Source organism: Pangasianodon hypophthalmus, chromosome 30 (genome assembly GCF_027358585.1).
Source record: "Pangasianodon hypophthalmus isolate fPanHyp1 chromosome 30, fPanHyp1.pri, whole genome shotgun sequence".
Classification (NCBI taxonomy): Eukaryota; Metazoa; Chordata; class Actinopteri; order Siluriformes; family Pangasiidae; genus Pangasianodon; species Pangasianodon hypophthalmus.
In genome coordinates this window covers 8,600,940-8,619,980 of record NC_069739.1, presented here as the reverse complement: position 1 = coordinate 8,619,980, position 19,041 = coordinate 8,600,940, and the positions used below count along the sequence as shown (strand labels likewise).

General features: G+C 39.9%; 1 protein-coding gene across 1 annotated transcript in view; it reads right to left on the bottom strand.

The window, feature by feature from the left end:
• mei4 (meiosis-specific, MEI4 homolog (S. cerevisiae)) overlaps window positions 1-15,616 on the bottom strand; it is a 51,204-nt gene extending 35,588 nt beyond the window's left edge. Inside the window, exons 1-3 of the mRNA XM_026918478.3 lie at window positions 15,385-15,616; window positions 14,955-15,188; window positions 7,388-7,893 (exon numbers count right to left, since the gene is read on the bottom strand). Of these exons, the coding sequence (XP_026774279.3) occupies window positions 7,388-7,893; window positions 14,955-15,188; window positions 15,385-15,418 (774 nt within the window). The 5' untranslated portion in view covers window positions 15,419-15,616. The remainder of the gene's footprint in view (window positions 1-7,387; window positions 7,894-14,954; window positions 15,189-15,384) is intronic.
• Between the last annotated feature and the right edge of the window lie 3,425 nt (window positions 15,617-19,041).

Genomic DNA, 19,041 nt, shown 5'->3' with positions numbered 1-19,041 from the left:
TTAAAATATAACTTACCTTATATTTAGCAGTTTTTTAATAGAAGATTATTGAGAAGTACCCTGTGGGTTTGCTGACCAATTCAGGAATAATGAAAAGCACAACTGAATCACGGCTCATTAAAACTCAGCCAGTAGGCAGGAAAAATCCTGAGCAGGCAAATTCTTTCAACTGTCCAGCAATTATTTTGTTGAATAATCAACCAAAAAAACCTAGTAACACTGTAGCTAGACATTTATAATAAAGTGAAATAAAACTCAAAATGGAGATCTCATATGGGTAGTTGTACTGCGATGGCTTGGGGCTGCGGTTGCTGTTGTGGCTTTGGGGCTGCGGTTGCTGTGGTGATTTGGGGATGCAGTTGCTGTTGTGGCTTTGGGGATGCGGTTGCTGTTGTGGCTTTGGGGATGCGGTTGCTGTTGTGCCTTTGGGGCTGCGGTTGCTGTGATGGCTTTGGGGATGCGGTTGCTGTTGTGGCTTTGGGGATGCGGTTGCTGTTGTGGCTTTGGGGATGCGGTTGCTGTGGTGATTTGGGGATGCGGTTGCTGTTGTGGCTTTGGGGATGCGGTTGCTGTTGTGGCTTTGGGGATGCGGTTGCTGTGGTGGCTTTGGGAATGCGGTTGCTGTGGTGGCTTTGGGGATGCGGTTGCTGTGGTGGCTTTGGGGATGCGGTTGCCGAGAGCAGTTCTGCATTCAGGTCTCCATCAGTGGACAGTGGACAGGTTCAACAAAACAGACTTCATGTGAAAACTGCAATCAGTTTCCTGGGTATACAATTGCACTATTTGTCCATGTAGTACACAGTCATAGAAAGAGAAATTATTTATAATCACACTATCCGGTGTCAGCCAGATGATGATGGGTTCCCTTTTGAGTCTGGTTCCTCTCAAGGTTTCTTCCTCATATCGTCTCAGGGACTTTTTCCTCGCCACCGTCGCCTCTGGCTTGCTCATTAAGGATAAATTCACACATTTACAATTTATTTTGATTGAATTTAATTTGAATGTGTTTATTTCTGTAAAGCTGCTTTGTGACAATGTCCATTGTTAAAAGCACTACACAAACAAAATTGAATTGAATTGAAAAAGCAATAAAGTTGTTATGAAAGGCATATTGTACATACTGCAATTCAGAAATGCGTGCGCACCACGGTGACTGTTTTTCCCTTTTCAATGGTTGAACTTTATGTTGGCTAGTTTTAGGTTTTCTTGTAGAAATAGGCCGGAATTGTTGGAGATCTGGCAACCCAGATATAGGATGACATCATTTTCTCACACATGCTTTGCATTCCTGTAATTTAACAACGAGCTGATTGAGTAACCCACTGAAACTGAAGGACGCTTTTTACGATATTCTGGAATATTTTTCCAAAATTCTTACATTTCCATTCAGATTTACTTGTAAAAAAAAAAAAAAGCCATCACTCAGTACTCAGCGCAATTGAATCTCAGCTCATTAACACTGCAAATTCAGCCAGTATGCAAAAGCTTGAGACAAAACTCATCATGGTGAATGACTAAGAATACCAAGCCTCAGTTCAATGGGTTATTGTGAATGTTCATCACGCTCACAGTGTCAGTCCTAATAGAACCATGAAGGCTAATCTCAAAGCTCTTGATAAACACAAAGACATGCAGATCCCAGACTCGGGAAATGACATGTCATGTTAAAGAGTTACAATGTTATTGTAAGCGTGCAGCTATCCAATCAGCTCGCTTCCCTCTCAGACAAGAGAAAGGGGTTTATAGGGCATTATTTGCCGCTTCATTCGCTTGCCGCGAGCATTCAGCTTCCACCTGTGCCTATTCGGCATGCTGGGGTTTCAGGATGTTTTGTTTTTTTCCAGCTAAACCCAGTGTAACTTGTCACACGTGAATAAATTCATGAGTGGCAGTTATTATCTCCAGAATATAAAATATAAATCTCAGGAATGATTTGAATCTGCTGAGGCAAATGTGTCTTTAGGTTGATTTGATACTCTTTGTGTCTGACTGGTGGTTGATAGAACTGGGGAATTTGGTGCAACAAAATAAGAAATATTGTATAATAGAATAGTGCGCTGCTTTAAAGATATCTTTCATGGACTGGATTGTTGATGTTTCAAATTGTGTATACCATCATCTCAAGGAAGGTCCACACACTTGGACAGGGATATGATTTCCCGTGATGTACTGCAAAGGGTATCTTGCTCTCAGGTCATAGCAATCATTATAGCAATCAAGTCTGACAGAGAAATGAAGATGCTTTATTTACTGGAGATGAAGCCATGCTTATCTCTAAGGCTAAATAAAAAATAATAATAATAATAAAAAACATGTAATGAGCAACACCAACTGTCTTTTTTAGATTAAATTATTTATCATGATATTTTATGATGAAAAATTGCGATCAGGTTAAAATCAATATCTCACAAGCCTAATTTTTAGCATACTATGTAGAATAGAATACAATGGGTGTATAATTTGGAGCAGACACATAGTCTACTGTGCATTTTTGCACCCAGCCATGACAACTCTTAGAAGAAATGTCACAGAACAGCATAAGCAGATATTGTATTTGTGATCGCTACAAAAAGTTACCAGCTCGTTGGTGCACGTTGCGGCTATGAGCTGTGGCGTTCTCTCCTCATATCGCAAGTAAACGTATATATATAAAGAGTCTGGCTAGCTTCTTTATTTTCTCTCAATATGTTTAACTGCGAGCTGACTGCACATTGTTCTTCATTTTGGAAAATAATGTCTGTCAGTCATTCAGGCTAATTAAACCGTCTGGTAAAAAGATGTTGTTCTGCCAACAGCCAGATTGATTCTCGGCTGATGCGTGGACAGGCTGCACTCAATAGGAAGTAGGGTTTCTTTTCGTTCTCTGATTTCTGAGCTTACTTGTCCTTTGCGCAACAAAAAATGAATAGCCTGGACACAAGATCTGCTTGTCCCTGGTGCCCGGGCTACTGATTTGCCCACCTCTAAACTTTTGTATTGGTCAACACAAGTTAAAATTCTGTTACACATCACAAATTCAAGAACACTGTGCTTTGATATGCTAAAAAAATTTTGGAAGCCCATGAGCCACTTGGACTGTATTGTAATACATCTTTCAATGAAAGCAGTGATGTCATGAGCACTACAATAACACAAGCATCAATGATTTTATGTCCCAACTGGTAAAATCTATTCTGGAGCTCATAAATTGGGCTAATACATGCCAGCCCTTAAGTGAAGCGGTGGGTTATCAGTCTTCGTTTGATGGCAGCAACTGACTCAGCTGTTCAGACAGCCAGGGAAGTTCATTCCACCACCTCTGTGCCAAATTCAGATGTGTCTTGGTGCATATCTTTCTTGTGTCTTAAGGGATTCACACCCAAATGAAGCTGGGCTTGTTGGTCAAACAGACTGGTGTACGGAACAATGGGGTACAGAACATTATACCAGTAGCTTCGGGTATGCAGGTTTGGTCTGTTTTTACTGTGTTCTGTATCTGAGGGAAATAGGGAAAGAAAGAACAGAAGATAATGCGAGTGGTGGAAACGCAGGAATGGAGTGATGTCAGAGAACTTGTAAAGATTGTAAACAATCTGTGCATCTGCATTCTAGATCGGAAGCAGGTTGAGGACACAAGTTGCAGTAGCCCAACTCTTAAGATGCCACAGGGTTGGATAAGCAAGTGACCTCTGTGGAAAGAAATGGCTGGATGTTATAAAGGAGAAAACTACATGACCAAGCCAGGCTAGCAACATGAACAGCGCATTATAGTTGGTTGCCCAGAACTACAAGTAGGTGTGCATGGTGCATGCATACTGTGATCACAGAATTCACCAAGGAGATGACAACTGCTTGACGCAGGTACGTATCTCCAGGGATATATGGCAGCTCAGCCATCCTGGAATTTCACGATGCTGGAATTTCATAATGAGAGGCCTGCCAGACCTGCTGAGATACAAAATGAAACATGATTACTGTGGGAGGAAGGAGAGGCCTATTTATGTGGATCTCCTCCATGTCACCTGTTGGAGATAAGTGGTTGTCTAAATGGGAAGCAAACCATACCATGCTGGGCCAGTAACACCAAGGCCTGTGAGATAGGTTAGGGCAGAAATATAACTGAAGCTGTAACTTTTACAAAACTACCACCTGATGACCATCTCTGGGCTCAAGGTGGTTAAAAAAATAGCCCTACTCTGGAAACAACTTGACTGCGCTGGATGAATTAAGATTGGGCACTGCAAAAAAACAGAGGAAGCACTATCTTTTAAACTAGTTATTTTTAATCCTTATTACAAGTGAAATATTTTATTATATACATGTTTTTCATTTGACTATTTTCAGACTAAAATATTTAGTGGAAAATGTACACAGACCAGCCATAACATTAAAACCACTGACAGATGAAGTGAATATCACTGATTATCTTGTTATAATGGCACCTGTCAAGCAGTGGGATATATTAGGCAGCAAGTGAACAGTCAGTTCTCAAAGTTGAAGTGTTGGAAGCAGGAAAAATGGGCAAGTGTAAGGATCTGAGTGAATCTGACAAGGGCCAAATTGTGATGGCTAGACGACTGGGTCAGAGCATCTTCAAAACAGCAGGTCTTGTGGGGTGTTCTCCGTATGCAGTGGTTAGTACCTACCAAAAGTGGTCCAAGGAAGGACAACCGGTAACCTGGTGTCAGGGTCATGGGTGCCAAGGCCCGAAGACCCATCTGGTCTAATCCCACAGAAGAGCTACTGTAGCACATATTGCTGAAAAAGTTAATGCTGGCTATGATAGGAAGGTGTCAGACCACACAGTGCATCGCAGCTTGATGTGTATGGGGCTGTGTAGCTGCAGACCGGAAAGAGGGCCCATGCTGACCCCTGTCCACCGCCGAAGGCGCCTACAATGGGCATCTGAGCATCCGAACTGAACCACGGAGCAAAGGAAGAAGATGGCCTGGTCTCATGAATCACATTTTCTTCCGTGTCATGTGGACGGCTGGGTGGTGCAAGTCACTTACCTGGGGAAGAGATAGCACCAGGATGCACTATGGGAAGAAGGCAACCCACTGGAGGCAGTGAGATGCTCTGGGCAATGTTCTGCTGGGAAACCTTGGGTCCTGGCATTCATGTGGATGTTACTTTGACACGTACCACCTACCTAAACATTGTTGCAGACCAAGTACACCATTGTTGCAGGCTAACTCAATATCTTGAAGTCTTTGTCATGTTCCTCAAACCATTCCTAAACAATTTTGCAGTGTGGCAGGATAGTGTGCCCTGCCACACTGCAAAACTTGTTCAAGAATGGTTTGAGGAACATGACAAAGAGTTCAAGGTGTTGAATTGGCCTCCAAATTCCCCAGATCTCAATCTGATCGAGCGTCTGTGGGATGTGCTGGACAAACAAGTCCGATTCATGGAGGCCCCATTTCACAACTTACAGGACTTAAAGGATCTGCTGCTAATGTCTTGGTGCCAGATACCACAGCACACCTTCAGAGGTCCTGTGGAGTCCATGCCTCGACGGGTCAGAGCTGTTTTGGCCGCACAAGGGGGACCTACACAATATTAGGCAATGGTGGTTTTAATGTTATGGCTTGTAGTTGTATACCCTATACCAGTTTGCCCTCTCGAATTATATCCTGCATTATTCTCACTACATGTTTCACCCTTTTAAGAAGATTTTCTGCTGACAATTTCAAAGAAATTACCTGTGGCAAAAGCACCTTAATGCTGTGAGGCATGCAGTTCCAGTGAAGGGAATTCTTAATACTACAGCATACGAAGACATTCTAGACAATTGTGCGCTTCCAACTTTGTTGAAACAGTCTGGGGAAGAACCACATGTGGTTGTGATGAACACAACACGCAGTCATATCACATTTAAAATCAAGACTCTAGTCAGAATCAAATAACATTTTTATGTGTGACAAGTGGAACATGTCATAGTTGAAATGTTAGCCAAAGACTTGCTGCCATTTTGTTGCAGGAGCAAACACAGTATGCTAGATCACCAATGATGGTATCAGGAGAAGATAAAGATTTTGTCTACATAAATTCACCCTTTCCAAGTACTTGCTTATTTTCCATGGTCTGTATTAATGCACGTAATTAGCTTGTTACACTCTTGAGGTAATTTGCTGCTTTTCAGCCTCGTTAACTGCACCTCTGGGCCAGCATAACAAAGCACTAGGCAAACACATCAGCTGTAATTTCCATCTTTAAACGCCTCAAACTTCAAGTTTTATAAAATGTGTATGCTTGAATGATTTGAATGTGCAGACTGCTAATAATGTGAAAATGTGGCTTCCGTGAAGAGAAATTCTCCCAAATTCTCCCGATGTTGTAGAAGAGACTCCTCAATCAGGTTAGCAACATGAGCAGGGCATGACAGTTTGCTACAATTACAGCACGGTGTGTGGGGTAGTATGGTGTGAACTGAGAGTTCTCCAGAGATACAAAGGACAAGATCTTGAAATGGGGACAAATTGTATCTTCAGTGATATATATAGTAGCTTAGTCGTGTTGGGTTTTAGTTTCAGATGCTGAGCTGACATGCATAATGAGAATTCTGCCGTACATGGTGAGATGATAAGTCGAAATATGAGTATCTAAACTGATGAGGGGGAGAACAGGGTGACCTGTGTGTCATTAGTGCAGAAATAGTATGAGAAGCCATGTAGCAGGAAATGAAGAGGAGAAAAAAAAAAGAAGAGAACTAAGGACTGTGCCTTGTGGGACTTCAGAGTAGAATGTGCATCAAGCAAACATGGATCCCATTCGTCTCACTTGATATGAGCGTCCCAGGTAGGAAGCAAACTAATCACTAATTCCAAGGCTTTGAGGCTGTAATTAGAAATGCGCCCAGTTATTGTTCAACTAGTTTGTGCTCTCTTTTGTGCAGGAAAAAGAGGATGAAACATAAACAATGTAAGCCAAAAATGTGTCCTTTCTGCTCATAGAGATTATATAAATATAAAAAGGGCAAAAAATAGTACTACACTAAAAGGGCAAAAAAGCATGTCTACTACAAATTCCTTACAATATTTTAAGTATGACATGCCAATTCATTTATTCCAAAGTAAAAAATTTTTACCCTGTGCCCTTCTCCATCGTTGCACATGATTTCAATGCTTAAAATTTCAGATGCTGAAACATCTGAATAATTGTAAGCAATGAGTCAGATCACATATCTGACACCCTCAGACCCATGTCATCTTCATTACGGGGCATCTCTTACGAGTATGAGTAAATGAGCACAGCATTGGACTGATATTAGTATCAGTATCGATGCATCCCTGCCATATATTACAGAAAATGTTGAAGTTTCACAGCGTGAGGTTTCTCAGAGTACTACACATATACACACCACATAAATACAAATATGACAAAACTAAGCTAGAATGTCACCTACCTTATTAAGCTGACTATTGTTGAGCAGCATCTCGAGCAGCTCCTCTAGCAACTCTTCTGCTTTCTCCAAAACTTTCTGCTTGCCGACTCCCCTCTCCAGGGCCTTCGCCACCAAGCGTGAAGCCTGGAGGAAGCGACCCAGCTGAGAAACGTCTCCTAATCTTCCTTCTCCAGCTTCTCGGTGGGCCGCCACCACAGATTCAATCATGTTAAGAGCTGTGTCCTCTATCACTGCATCTCCTCTGTCCATCTGTGTATCCTTCCCTGACCCGCGTAATGCACTCAGGTTCTGCAAAAACTGCATGTGTTTGGAGAGTGCACACTCGCGGTTGTCTCTGTGGAATGATGAGTGGCGGGGCTGGATGGAATATGGAGGAACTGTGGTGGAGAGGACAGCTTCGGCAGGATCAGGCGTTAGGGAAAGGGTCTGGGTGTCGCAGCCTGAGTCATTTTCTGAAAGCTGAGCCTCTGTGAGATCCTGGGAGAAGAGCTTTAGTACATCATCACCTGGAAGAAACCCAAGGTCTGGTGATCAGATTATTGTACTCTATACCCTGAACATAGTACAGTTTTATTCTGTTTGATGCCAGCTGTGGAACAGTTTAAAAAAAAAAAAAACAATATAATTACCATGATAACCAATGTTTGTGTTTTAGTGCATAATGCTGCTTATAAATTTGTATAAAATTAACGATAAACCGTAAAATTTTAACAGAGGGGCTAAATATACTTCCACATAGATAACAGTGAGCACACTGGATAACTACTATAGATCCCAAACACTGATTCACTGATTTCTTTAAGGAAATGTTGAATGTATTGTTCGATACACATAGAAACGAGAGCCTCATACTGGACAGTAAGATTTGCCATATCGTTACACCCGTGAAACAAGTTACTTCCTGTTCCCACTTCTGTTAAAGCAGCTAAATATATATATACACCTTATTGTACTGTTAAAGAAAATGTAATTAGTTTTTTTTATAGAAACTGCGCTAGACATGCAGAATATTAAACTATAAAATATAAAATACATATGGTACTAAGTTATAACATTATTGTAATTATCATGTATAGTGTTACTCTAATGTATTTATTCTTCAGAACTCCTTATTATATATTGCAAAGTATTATCCAGGAAGTAACTTCGGTATCCTTCAGTAATATTTGTAGTGGTAGTAAAAATTGCAGCGTAATCCACAAAGTTTCCAGAGAAACAAAATTATAAAGATGTGAAAATGATGAACTACTATGTACACTGCTATCCATTACAGAGCAAATGTTGTAATTAGCAACATTAGGACCATAGTGAATAAAAGTATAAAGTCCATTACCAAGTAAACAGCCTTGTTAAGTCATTACCATCCTGTTATCATGTCCCTGATCATTTATCTTCTTCCTGTGAGATTTATCCACACAAAAGTAGTGGATGAGATGTCAGTGTCCAGTGTGCTTCACTACACAAAAATTCAATAAGCGTCTCCACTGCGGTTCAATACAAAGCAAATGCGAGCATAGTTTATATAATTTTATTTCAACTTTATAATGAGCTTAGCTACAGGTCTTTATATTTATTTACAGACATGACTTTAATTTTGCAAGCATTTGTTGACCTTGTTAATGGGTAATTAATAAAACACTGAGTAACTGCTAATGCTAGACTAGGAGCATCATAACCAGCTTCTGATATATTTTTTTTTAATCAGTAATGACATGACATGTACATGACATGAGAAATGTATGTCTGACCATGTCCCCTTCTTTTTCCCAAATCAGAGCCACAGGTGATACTATTGTCAATCAGCAACAGTCAGCAATATTACACAAAATCTCCCAAACCTACAGTTCAATCAAGTGTGTTTAATCGTATACAGTGGGTTCTGAAAGTGTTTAGATACCATCAGTGGTTGCTTACTTTAATGTATTATAGGTTTAATTTAAAACAGTTTAAATTTACTTTTTTGCCATTAATCTACACACAATAATGCATAACGATGAAGCAGGTTTTAGAGGTTTTTGCAAATTTGTCAAAAAATCTCCTATTTAGATAAGTATTCAGACCCTTTCCGGTTTCTCTAGAACTTTACTGGAGTCTCCATGTTAGAAAGGCCCCACAATTCACAGACCAAGGAACTCTCCATAGATCAAATAGTGTTGAGACAGATCCGGGCAAGGGTATAAAACCATTTCCAAAGCTTTGAATATTCTCAGAAGCACTCAATCATTGTGCAGTGGAATTACAATGGAACCACCAGGACTTTTGCTAGAGCTGGCCATACGGCCAAAGTCATTAAATGGGCTAGAAGGGCCTTGGACTGGGAGGTGACCAATGAACCAAATGGTCACTCTTATAGAGTTTTAGAAGTCCTCCACAGAGATAGAAGAGCCTGCTGGAAGAAAAACCACTACAGACACACTCCATCAACCAGGCTTTTAGAAGCCACATTTGAGTAAAAGGCATATGGCAGGCACTTAATGGAGCAAAAGTGGAAAAAAAAAAAAAATTCTCTGGTCTGATGAGATAAAAATGGGACTTTTTTGGCTGAACTCCAACTGTAAGGAGAAACCAGGTACTGCTCATTAACTGACTAATAACTTTGCTACAGTGAAGCATGGTGATGGCAGCATCATGCTATGGAGCTGCATGTAAGTGGCAGGGACATGGAGACTGGTCGGAATTGAGGGAAGGACAAAGGCAGTCTATGGACAGTTCCCAGAAAAAAAACCTGCTTGACACTGCACACGACTTTAGACTAGGGCAAACGTTCAGCAAGACAAGACCTAAAGCATACAGCCAAAACAACGTTGGAGTGGCTTTTGGACAAATCTCTGAATGCCCTTGAGTAGGCCAGCCGAAGCCCAGACTTGAACCCCACAGAACATCTGTGGAGAAACCTGAAGATGGCAGCTCACAGAAGTTCTCCATTCAATCTGATTGAGCTTGAGAGGACCTGCCAAGAAGAATGGGAGAAACTGTCCAAAACCAGAGGTGCAAATCTTGTAGAAGCTTACCCAAGAGGACTCAAAGCTGTAATTGCTGCCAAAGGTGCATCTACAAAGTACGGAATAGAGGGTCCAAACAGTTATCTAAATGAGAGATTTCAGTTTTTGATTTTGAATAAGTCTGCAAAAATTTGTAAACACTTGTTTTTTCTTTGCCATTATAGGTCATTGTTTGTAGATTAATGGCCAAAAAGTAATTTCTTTGGATTAAGTATGGATCAACAATCCCTTGATTGTCAGAAGGTTTGGAGGGTGAAGGTGCGCTGCTTGCTCCATTACCCAGGAGCCTATGCCTGAACTCCTGCCCATTCATGCAATTATCCAACTAGCCAATCAAGTGGCAATAGCACAATGCATAAATTCATGCAGATACAGGCCAAGATATTCAGTTAATGTTAATATCAAACATCAGAATTGGAGAAAAAATGTGATCTCAGTGACTTTAACCGTGGTATAGTTGATGGTGCCTGAAGGGCTGTTTGTGGATTTCAAAAATTGCTGATTTTCACGCAGAGCAGTCACTAGAGTTTACATAGAATGGTGCGAAAAACTAAAACTATCCCGCAGAAATTACACTGTAGGAACTCTACGGTAACTCAGATAACCACTCTTTACAACCTCGGTGAGCAGAAAAGCATCTCAGAACATAACACGTCAAATCTTGAGGCAGATGGGCTGCAAAAGCAGATGACCACATTGAGATCTACTCCTGGCAACAAAGAAGGGGAATCAGAGGCTACAGTGGGCACAAGCTCACTAAAACTGGACAGCTGAAGATTGTAAAAACTTCAACTAGCCTTTTTCCAACCTGTTCCAATTCTGTGATGATACGAAACAAAATTTTTGGATAAAAATATTCCAAAAAAGTCTTCAGGTATCACTTTTCCAATTGTAACTAAATTACCAATAAATTGTGTCTGAAGTGATATATACATATATAAAAATGCTAAATAAAAACTTTACCTCTTAATAAAATCAGACGATCACATGCTCAGAGTATTTGTGGTATTTTGATAGAGCTTTAATGGAATGTACAGAAATCAATAGACTATATGAAAATGACCAGCGAGGCCAACGCTCTATTCAAGCACTTCATAACCGAATGTGCAAGTACATTCCCTTTTTAAAGAGCATTTGTAAATAAGCACTGATCAAACAGGCAAGAAAAGATTAGATCAGCTCATCCTCATGTGAGTAGTGAGTGCTCATATTCCTCAGAGTTCTCAGACATATCACGTACACACAGGACATCACTACATTATATCTTTGACAACAAGTCATAGATTCACATTTAAGGTAAAGATGCAATCTAGTGGGTAGTATGGAATCTAGTGTGTGTTTATGGGATCTATTTTCTTATATTTAATGTCCTTAATTAGTCCGTAATTATATTTACTGCATTTCCATCTTATATTTATCTGTAACTATTGTATTTTATTTATATGTAATTATACGTATGTGTTACGTCTTTCCAAATCTCAAATAATTTCCCTACACCGCCATTCCTCAGCTGTATACAGAATAACAACAAAACCATTTAGCTTATTTTAAAAAATGTTAAATAAAAGTTACCTTTACATTTATTGTACTTTTAAATCCTGAAGACATTATCGTATTGTTTTGCACGTTATTAAAATTTGTTTGAAAAGATACTTTGGACTAAGTGATCTCTGTTATTCGTTTTCTTTGAGGTTATGTTTCTCTTCAGAGCTATATTTTCATTAATAAGAGAAATAGTTTGGCTGCTCTGTTCAGTTACTCGCAAAATAGTCTTTAAAAAACCACAACTGACCAGTTTCATATGTTGAACCTGTTTTTGTTGTTTTGTTGTTGTTTTTACTGCATTTAATATCCCTATCACACAAGTCCCTTCATAAGTCTACAGTTACTTACTGTCTCGGGAGGGAAAGAGTCCAGCAATGCTGACCACATATTATTTCATGTCTCATCTTTTTTTTCTCCACAACGAGTGGTGTGTGTGTGTGTGTGTGTGTGTGAATCATCCTCTAGCATTCATCACCATCAGTTTCTGACTACAGCCTGCTGTTGGCTGGATATATTTGGTTGGTGGATTGTTTCTGGACCTAGCACTGACACTGTGGTGTCTAAAAAAAAAAAATCTCACTAACACTGCTGCACCTGATACACTCATACCAGCACCACACACACACACACACACACACACACACACACACACACACACACACACACACTGCCATATCAGTGTCACTGCCGTGCTGAGAAAGATGCATCATCCAAATAATGCCTGGTTAGAGATCAGGGCCATGAAAATGAAAGGAAAATGCAACGTAACATAACATAACGACTGGCTTGTGTGTTTTTAAAGGTTTGATTAATACCAAGATTGCTGTTTTGTCCTTTGTGCAGTAAATAGTGTGTGAGAGATTTGGCCTAGTTTGGTCGTTGTTTTGGTTAACACCTTTTTTCATGTTAAAAGAGGAAATCTGTAATGAAATTCTGATGTTTTAGTTTAAACTTATTTCACTGTCATACTTCAGTCATACTGTCAACGGTTCCCTACTTTACCCACAATGACATCAACTATGTAATGATGCCAGTGTCATTAGCCCTCGCCTCATCTCTACCTAAAGAGAGTGATGCAGCGGTGCTTTAGTCCTTCAGTCTGTCCAGCTCTCTCACCTCCCCGTCTGTACACTCTCCTTAAACAAATCAGCTTCCAAAGCTTCAACCTTCATGCTAATACCTCTCATGCTCGTCATCTCATAGATAACTAACTAGCCGAGTGTCTGCTGTAAATCTGCACAACTGCGTCGTATCGCTGCGTCGTATTGCATTCTGGGCCTTCGATTTCAGCATCTGCACCAATGTCTTGACCAAGAGGGGAACTTTGCATTTGAACGACTCTCTAATTCGTAACTCTTACTCGGAATTGCCATTTTTCAAGAGCTCTGACTTCTCCGAGTAGCAATTCTGTGACGTCACTTCAACATGGCAGCGCTCTTCTACATAACAGCGTGATTTAAAGCTTTTAAGCCGTCTTTTAAGTTTCTGTTTATATTTGAAATCACTAAATACTGGGCGATACTTCGACCACTGAAATGTTAATTCAGCTTCTGCAAGATTTTTGATCAAACTGCTCCTTCATGTCATTTTCTTAAAAAAAAAAAATCCAATTAGAAAATACATTTTTTGTGTTTAAAATTTGTGAAGACAAAGTACATACTTTTGAGTGTGTAGCAAAAGAGTGCACAAGTACAGGGACCCACAAACACATCGTTTAACGTTGTTGCCTAGTAACACCATAAACAAACTCTTCATTGCATTTCAGCTTTTCTTCATTCATTATTCCTTATATCATTTATACTATATAATTTAATTTACCATTCCCTTGATTGATTTCTCCACATTTCATTTACACCTCTCTAAAATGTGTCCTAAGCAAACCGTCACAAAATTCCTCCTCCTCCCTCGCGCAAGGAGCTGTAGGCAATATTGGCTGAAAAAGTGTCCCTGGATCCACACTTCGAAAATCTACCAGAAACAGAAGACCATCCGGATACCTTTGGGATACTGTACTGTACTGTGATGGCTTGGGACTACGATTGCTGTAGTGGCTTTGGGGCTGCAGTTACCACGAGCACCTTCATACTCAGGACTCCATCAGTGGACGTGGATAGATTTTAACCAACTGGACTTCTTGCAAATATTGTGATGAAGTTACTGGTTGCACATTTGCACTATTTGTCCATATAGTACACAATAATACAAGGGATTTATTTATAATCGCACTATCCGTTGCACCCAGATGAGGATGGGTTCCCTTTTGACTCTGGTTCCTCTCAAGGTTTCTTCCTCATATTGTCTCGGGGAGTTTTTCCTTGCCACCGTCACCTCTGGCTTGCTCATTAGGGATAAATTCACATAGTTACAATATATTTTTTTAATCCATTTATTTCTGTAAAGCTGCTTTGTGACAATGTCCAGTGTTAAAGTGCTATACAAATAAAATTGAATTAAATTGAATACTTATTTCAACATACTACAATTTGGGACACTAATCTCGGATACTACTTAGGATGGATAGTAGGGGAATTAGGATGCAATTTCTATTCGTTTCTGTTCGTTTCTTGTTTATGTATGACACCTTTCTCCAGCTTTTTAAAGGATCTTACCAAGTGTTCTTATAAATATATATAATGAACGTCTCTGATGTTTATTTTTGGTGGCTTATGCAGACACCGGGTATAAACTAGCACTGTTGACATTATAGCACGGCAGAAGCGTTGTTTTGATTAGAATTATTATTTATTTATAATTTTATTTTTATATTTATATAGTATTTGTTTAGAAAGGGTTTGTGGAAGGAGCCTGTGAACGCAGCATCACTGCACCAGGAAGGTCTCCGCGTGACGTCATGGCGGCACACAACCCCTAACTTCTCACAGGAATTATAAAAATACAGCTTCAACAAATAAAACTGCACCATAATCACTAAACACATCGCAGATATTAGAGGATAAACATACTGAATGTGTTGAAGAGTGGACCTTGCCTTTAACTGTGTGGTGCTGTGGAGCACTCACCCCGCGCTGACGAGCCGCCATTTCTCGGCTTATTCAGCAGTTTAGCGAGCAGCAGCTCCTGTTTCAGCCTTAAAACCTCTTCTTTAAGCCCTTCTGCTTTACTTTTCCAGTCTTCCTCCTGCTGTCTGAGTTTAGTGGCTAAATCTTCCGCATGTTTCCGAGCGCTCTTCCCCGCAGGCTTGCTCCTTATAACGGCCAGCGCTACGCCCAGTTTAGCGCTTGTGCTGTACCATGCTAAAAACAAACATTTCTCCAAATAAATCACCATTCAGCAGAGTTTACGAACAGTATACACATCTACATCTTTTAAATAGAACCAAACAATGACTATTTTCCACCAATGTTCTGTCAAAGTGCATTTATTTCTTTAGGAATGTGAATTCTGGGCAAAAGTTGGCTCTAGTCAGGTTAGCTAGCACACGCTGTATACCTTCACGCCATTTTGTAGCGCCATAATTCGCCATTTTGTGATCTTCAGCTTAATAACCAGCCTATTAGAGTATTAATATACAAGAATATATTCATATTACACATTTACACGTCAGGAAGCCAACGTGAAGGCGCGTGAAGGCTCGTCACGTGACCGCCTCGCGCGCCAAATGAGTCCTCTCTCTCTCTATATGCTCCTGCTTGGTGTAGTGGTTAACACGTTTGCCTCCTATCTCTAAGGTTGTGGGTTCGAGTCCTGCCTCTGCCTCTCGTGTGCTGGAGTTTGCATGTTCTCTCTGTGTTTTGGGGGTTTCCTTTGAAAGACATGCATTGGAGGCTTGTTTTCCATGTTGTCTGTAGTGTGTGTGATGGGTTGGTGCCCAGGTTGTTCCCCACCTTGTGCCCTGAGGCCCCTGGGATAGGCTCCAGGTTCAACAAAAACCCTGTGTAGGATAAGCAATACAGTAAAATAAAATGCTTTTACACTATGAATGTATTGTGTTGCAACAGTGAATTATACCATATAGGCCTATGTATTTACAGTACTTTAAGGACTTTGTTGAAAGAAGACAATTTCAATACTTTTTGCATTGTAGGCTACATATTAAAAGATATTTAGCGATGTATAGAATTGGGGATGAGCTCATTTTGAGTTTTGGTATTAATCTGGCTTGTGGGCTGACACATAACCCTCACAACTCTGGATTTAGAAACGTCTTTTTGCAGCGCTTAAAGTGCATTTAAATTGTATTTAAATCTGACAAAGAAAGTTTACTTTCATTCATCGTCAGGAACCGCTTTATCCTGGGCAATGTTGCAGTAGGAATACACCCTGGAAGGGATGCCAGTCTATTGCAGGGCACCTAGGTGCATGTATTTGATTAAACCAGGGACCCTGGAGCTGTGAGGTGGCAACCATGCCACCCAAGTTTACTTTTTGCATTCATTATTGTATTTAAGCCTACGCTATCAACTAAGCTGTCTATTATTTTTGTCATCCAACTGATTGCTTTGCTAATCTGACACGATCATGCCTATTTCTCCTTTATAACATTAGAAGGATTCGTCCATTTCTTTCCAGACAGGCCACTCAGGTGCTTGCTTGGTCCCTTGTCATTTTGAGACTGGACTACTGCAACTCGCTCCTGGCAGCTCTGCCTCTGAGCGCCATTCGTCCTCTGCAACTGATCCAGAATGCAGCTGCACAACTGATTTTCAACCTTCCTAAGTTCTCCCACACCACCCCATTGCTACACTCCCTCCACTGGCTTACTGTAGCTGCCCGCATCAGATTTAAAACACTGATGCTTGCCTACAAAGCCAAAAATGGACCAGCATTCACTTATCTCAAAGCACTTATCACATCCCGCACTGCACTACGCCCCCTCCAATCCTCTAGCACTGCTCGACTGATCCCACCATCTCTCAGGGTACAAGGAAGGCATGCATTGAGACTCTTCTCTGTTCTGGCACCTAGGTGGTGGAATGAACTTCCCCTAGATGTCCGAACAGCTGAGTCACTGGCGGTCTTCAAACAACGTCTAAAGACTTACCTCTTCCTAAAGTACTTAAAAAAAAAAGAAACTTTGTATTGTCTGAGCGCTTGTTATTATATTACCTCCCCAACAGAGTTTTTAGACTGATGGTATTCTTAGTTTGTGACCTAGCGAACCAGTATCAGAATGTATTTATTGATAGAGACTTAAAAGCACTTTCGTTAGTCGCTCTGGATAAGGGCGTCTGTCAAATGCCATAGATGTAAATGATAGTGTAATTACAATTAAAAATTGAGAATAGAAAAAAATAATATCACAAAGTAGAAAAAATGAAACTTTTTTATATAGAACAAAAAGGACAAAACTGACTCATACTAAGCCCCTAATGACCAGTGAAAAAGGTTACAGAAGAAAGAAAATTAAGTGAATCTGTGATCACAGAAGTAACAGAAGCAGAAAGTATTCAGAAAGTCACTGTTAAAGCACCATGCAAATTATATTTAAAATTAGAAGAAAAAAAAACGGGCTTGTAGCATCCTCCCACATTGCTTTACGATAAATGGTACTGCTGTGGTTTGGCCATTTAAAGTAACAAAGATCAAGTTTCACAGCTAAGCAGAATGTAACTGGATCATTAATCTACCAAGATGTCCAAGATAGGTCCGCAATGTGTGGTTACTCATTTGCTGTTGTCACTTTTTGGCAATCCTAAAGCATGACTTCATGGCTCTGTTAGGAGCAGAACTTTCTCAGAAGGCATTGTGATCTAGTGTAGTGTCTGTCTCGTAACTAGGAAACATGGCGGACGAGGCTGTAGGCATTTATTATTTCAAAAAACATAACATTTTCCTTCAGGGACTGTTATTAACCAGTGTCTTACATAATCGACTCTGTTTATACTTTATATACTTTGGTGTTTTTCGACTGGTATGACAGGGTGCATTGTAATTTTTCTGTCATTTGCTTATTTGTGTTGTTTGTGTCAATGAATAATGTAAAGTTACAAAGCCTGGGAACTATTTATGTAAAAAAAAAATCATAAAAAATGTAACATTTGAATTGAGCTTCAAGATAGATTTATTAGATAAGTATAATCAATGCTGATATATTAGATATAATCGACTGCTGAATCTGTACATGACAGCTTTAATACTTTACGCAAATAGCTAGTAGGGGTGTAAACCTCAGGCTTCCAGTCGATACGATACGATTTCGCAACAATTTGATATTTGATGATAGCACTGAATTTGCTAAAAATCTGCAGGATTCGATTTATTAGCCTCCAATCTTGATCAATCTGTGAGCAATACATGAGCAATATGTGATCAACTTTGTTCAGAATCTGGGTTAGCCCTCACCGTTAAATTCGCAAATGATAATGGTGTAAAAAAGGATTATTTTCAGTACCACAGTTAACAGGAGTCAACATCGATATTTGATTACGTCCTCGATATATCGATGCGTCTATCCGAATCGTTAGCTCGTTACACCCTTTCTAGCTAAATTTCAAGGAAACTGTTTCAAATTGTTTCAAGGAAATTGTTTCAACCACATTGTTTCATTATTCTTGCTGCGGTCATGTGTATTATGATTGAAAGTGCAGTTTGTGGCTACTCATGCGGTGTTCATGAGAAACACTTCGGAGAAGTGCGAGGAAGTTAATGAAGATATATTAAAAAGAGTCATGAAATAGCGCCTGTGTCTCACAGTATGGTAAAGATTGCTATCATCAGCTGCAGTCACTTCCCTATCCAAGGTCATAGAGAATGTAATGATTAAATATCAGTGATGAATGATTCTTGAAAAATGGTCTTGCTTCACCGCAGTTCCATATTAATGTAAGGATTAATGAGAAGTCTTTCACGCCTTTGATTGCTAAACTTATATCAGGTGAATTTAAGGCATTACTATAAAAATGTGAATGATAGTAGTTTACATATTTGAAGAAGGTGCAAATAGGAGAGCCCAGAGCCCAAAGCAGGATATATTATGTTACGTTGATTAATTTTAAACTATTAAATGTGCAGCTTTTTACCTATGAGATGCAGTTTCTCTCTTACAGATCCCATGTATTTGTATTTTTTTATACATGTATAATTCTAAGATTCAGCATATCAGCATATTCCATAGTTTAATACAGGATATAGGAGGATAAACTAAAT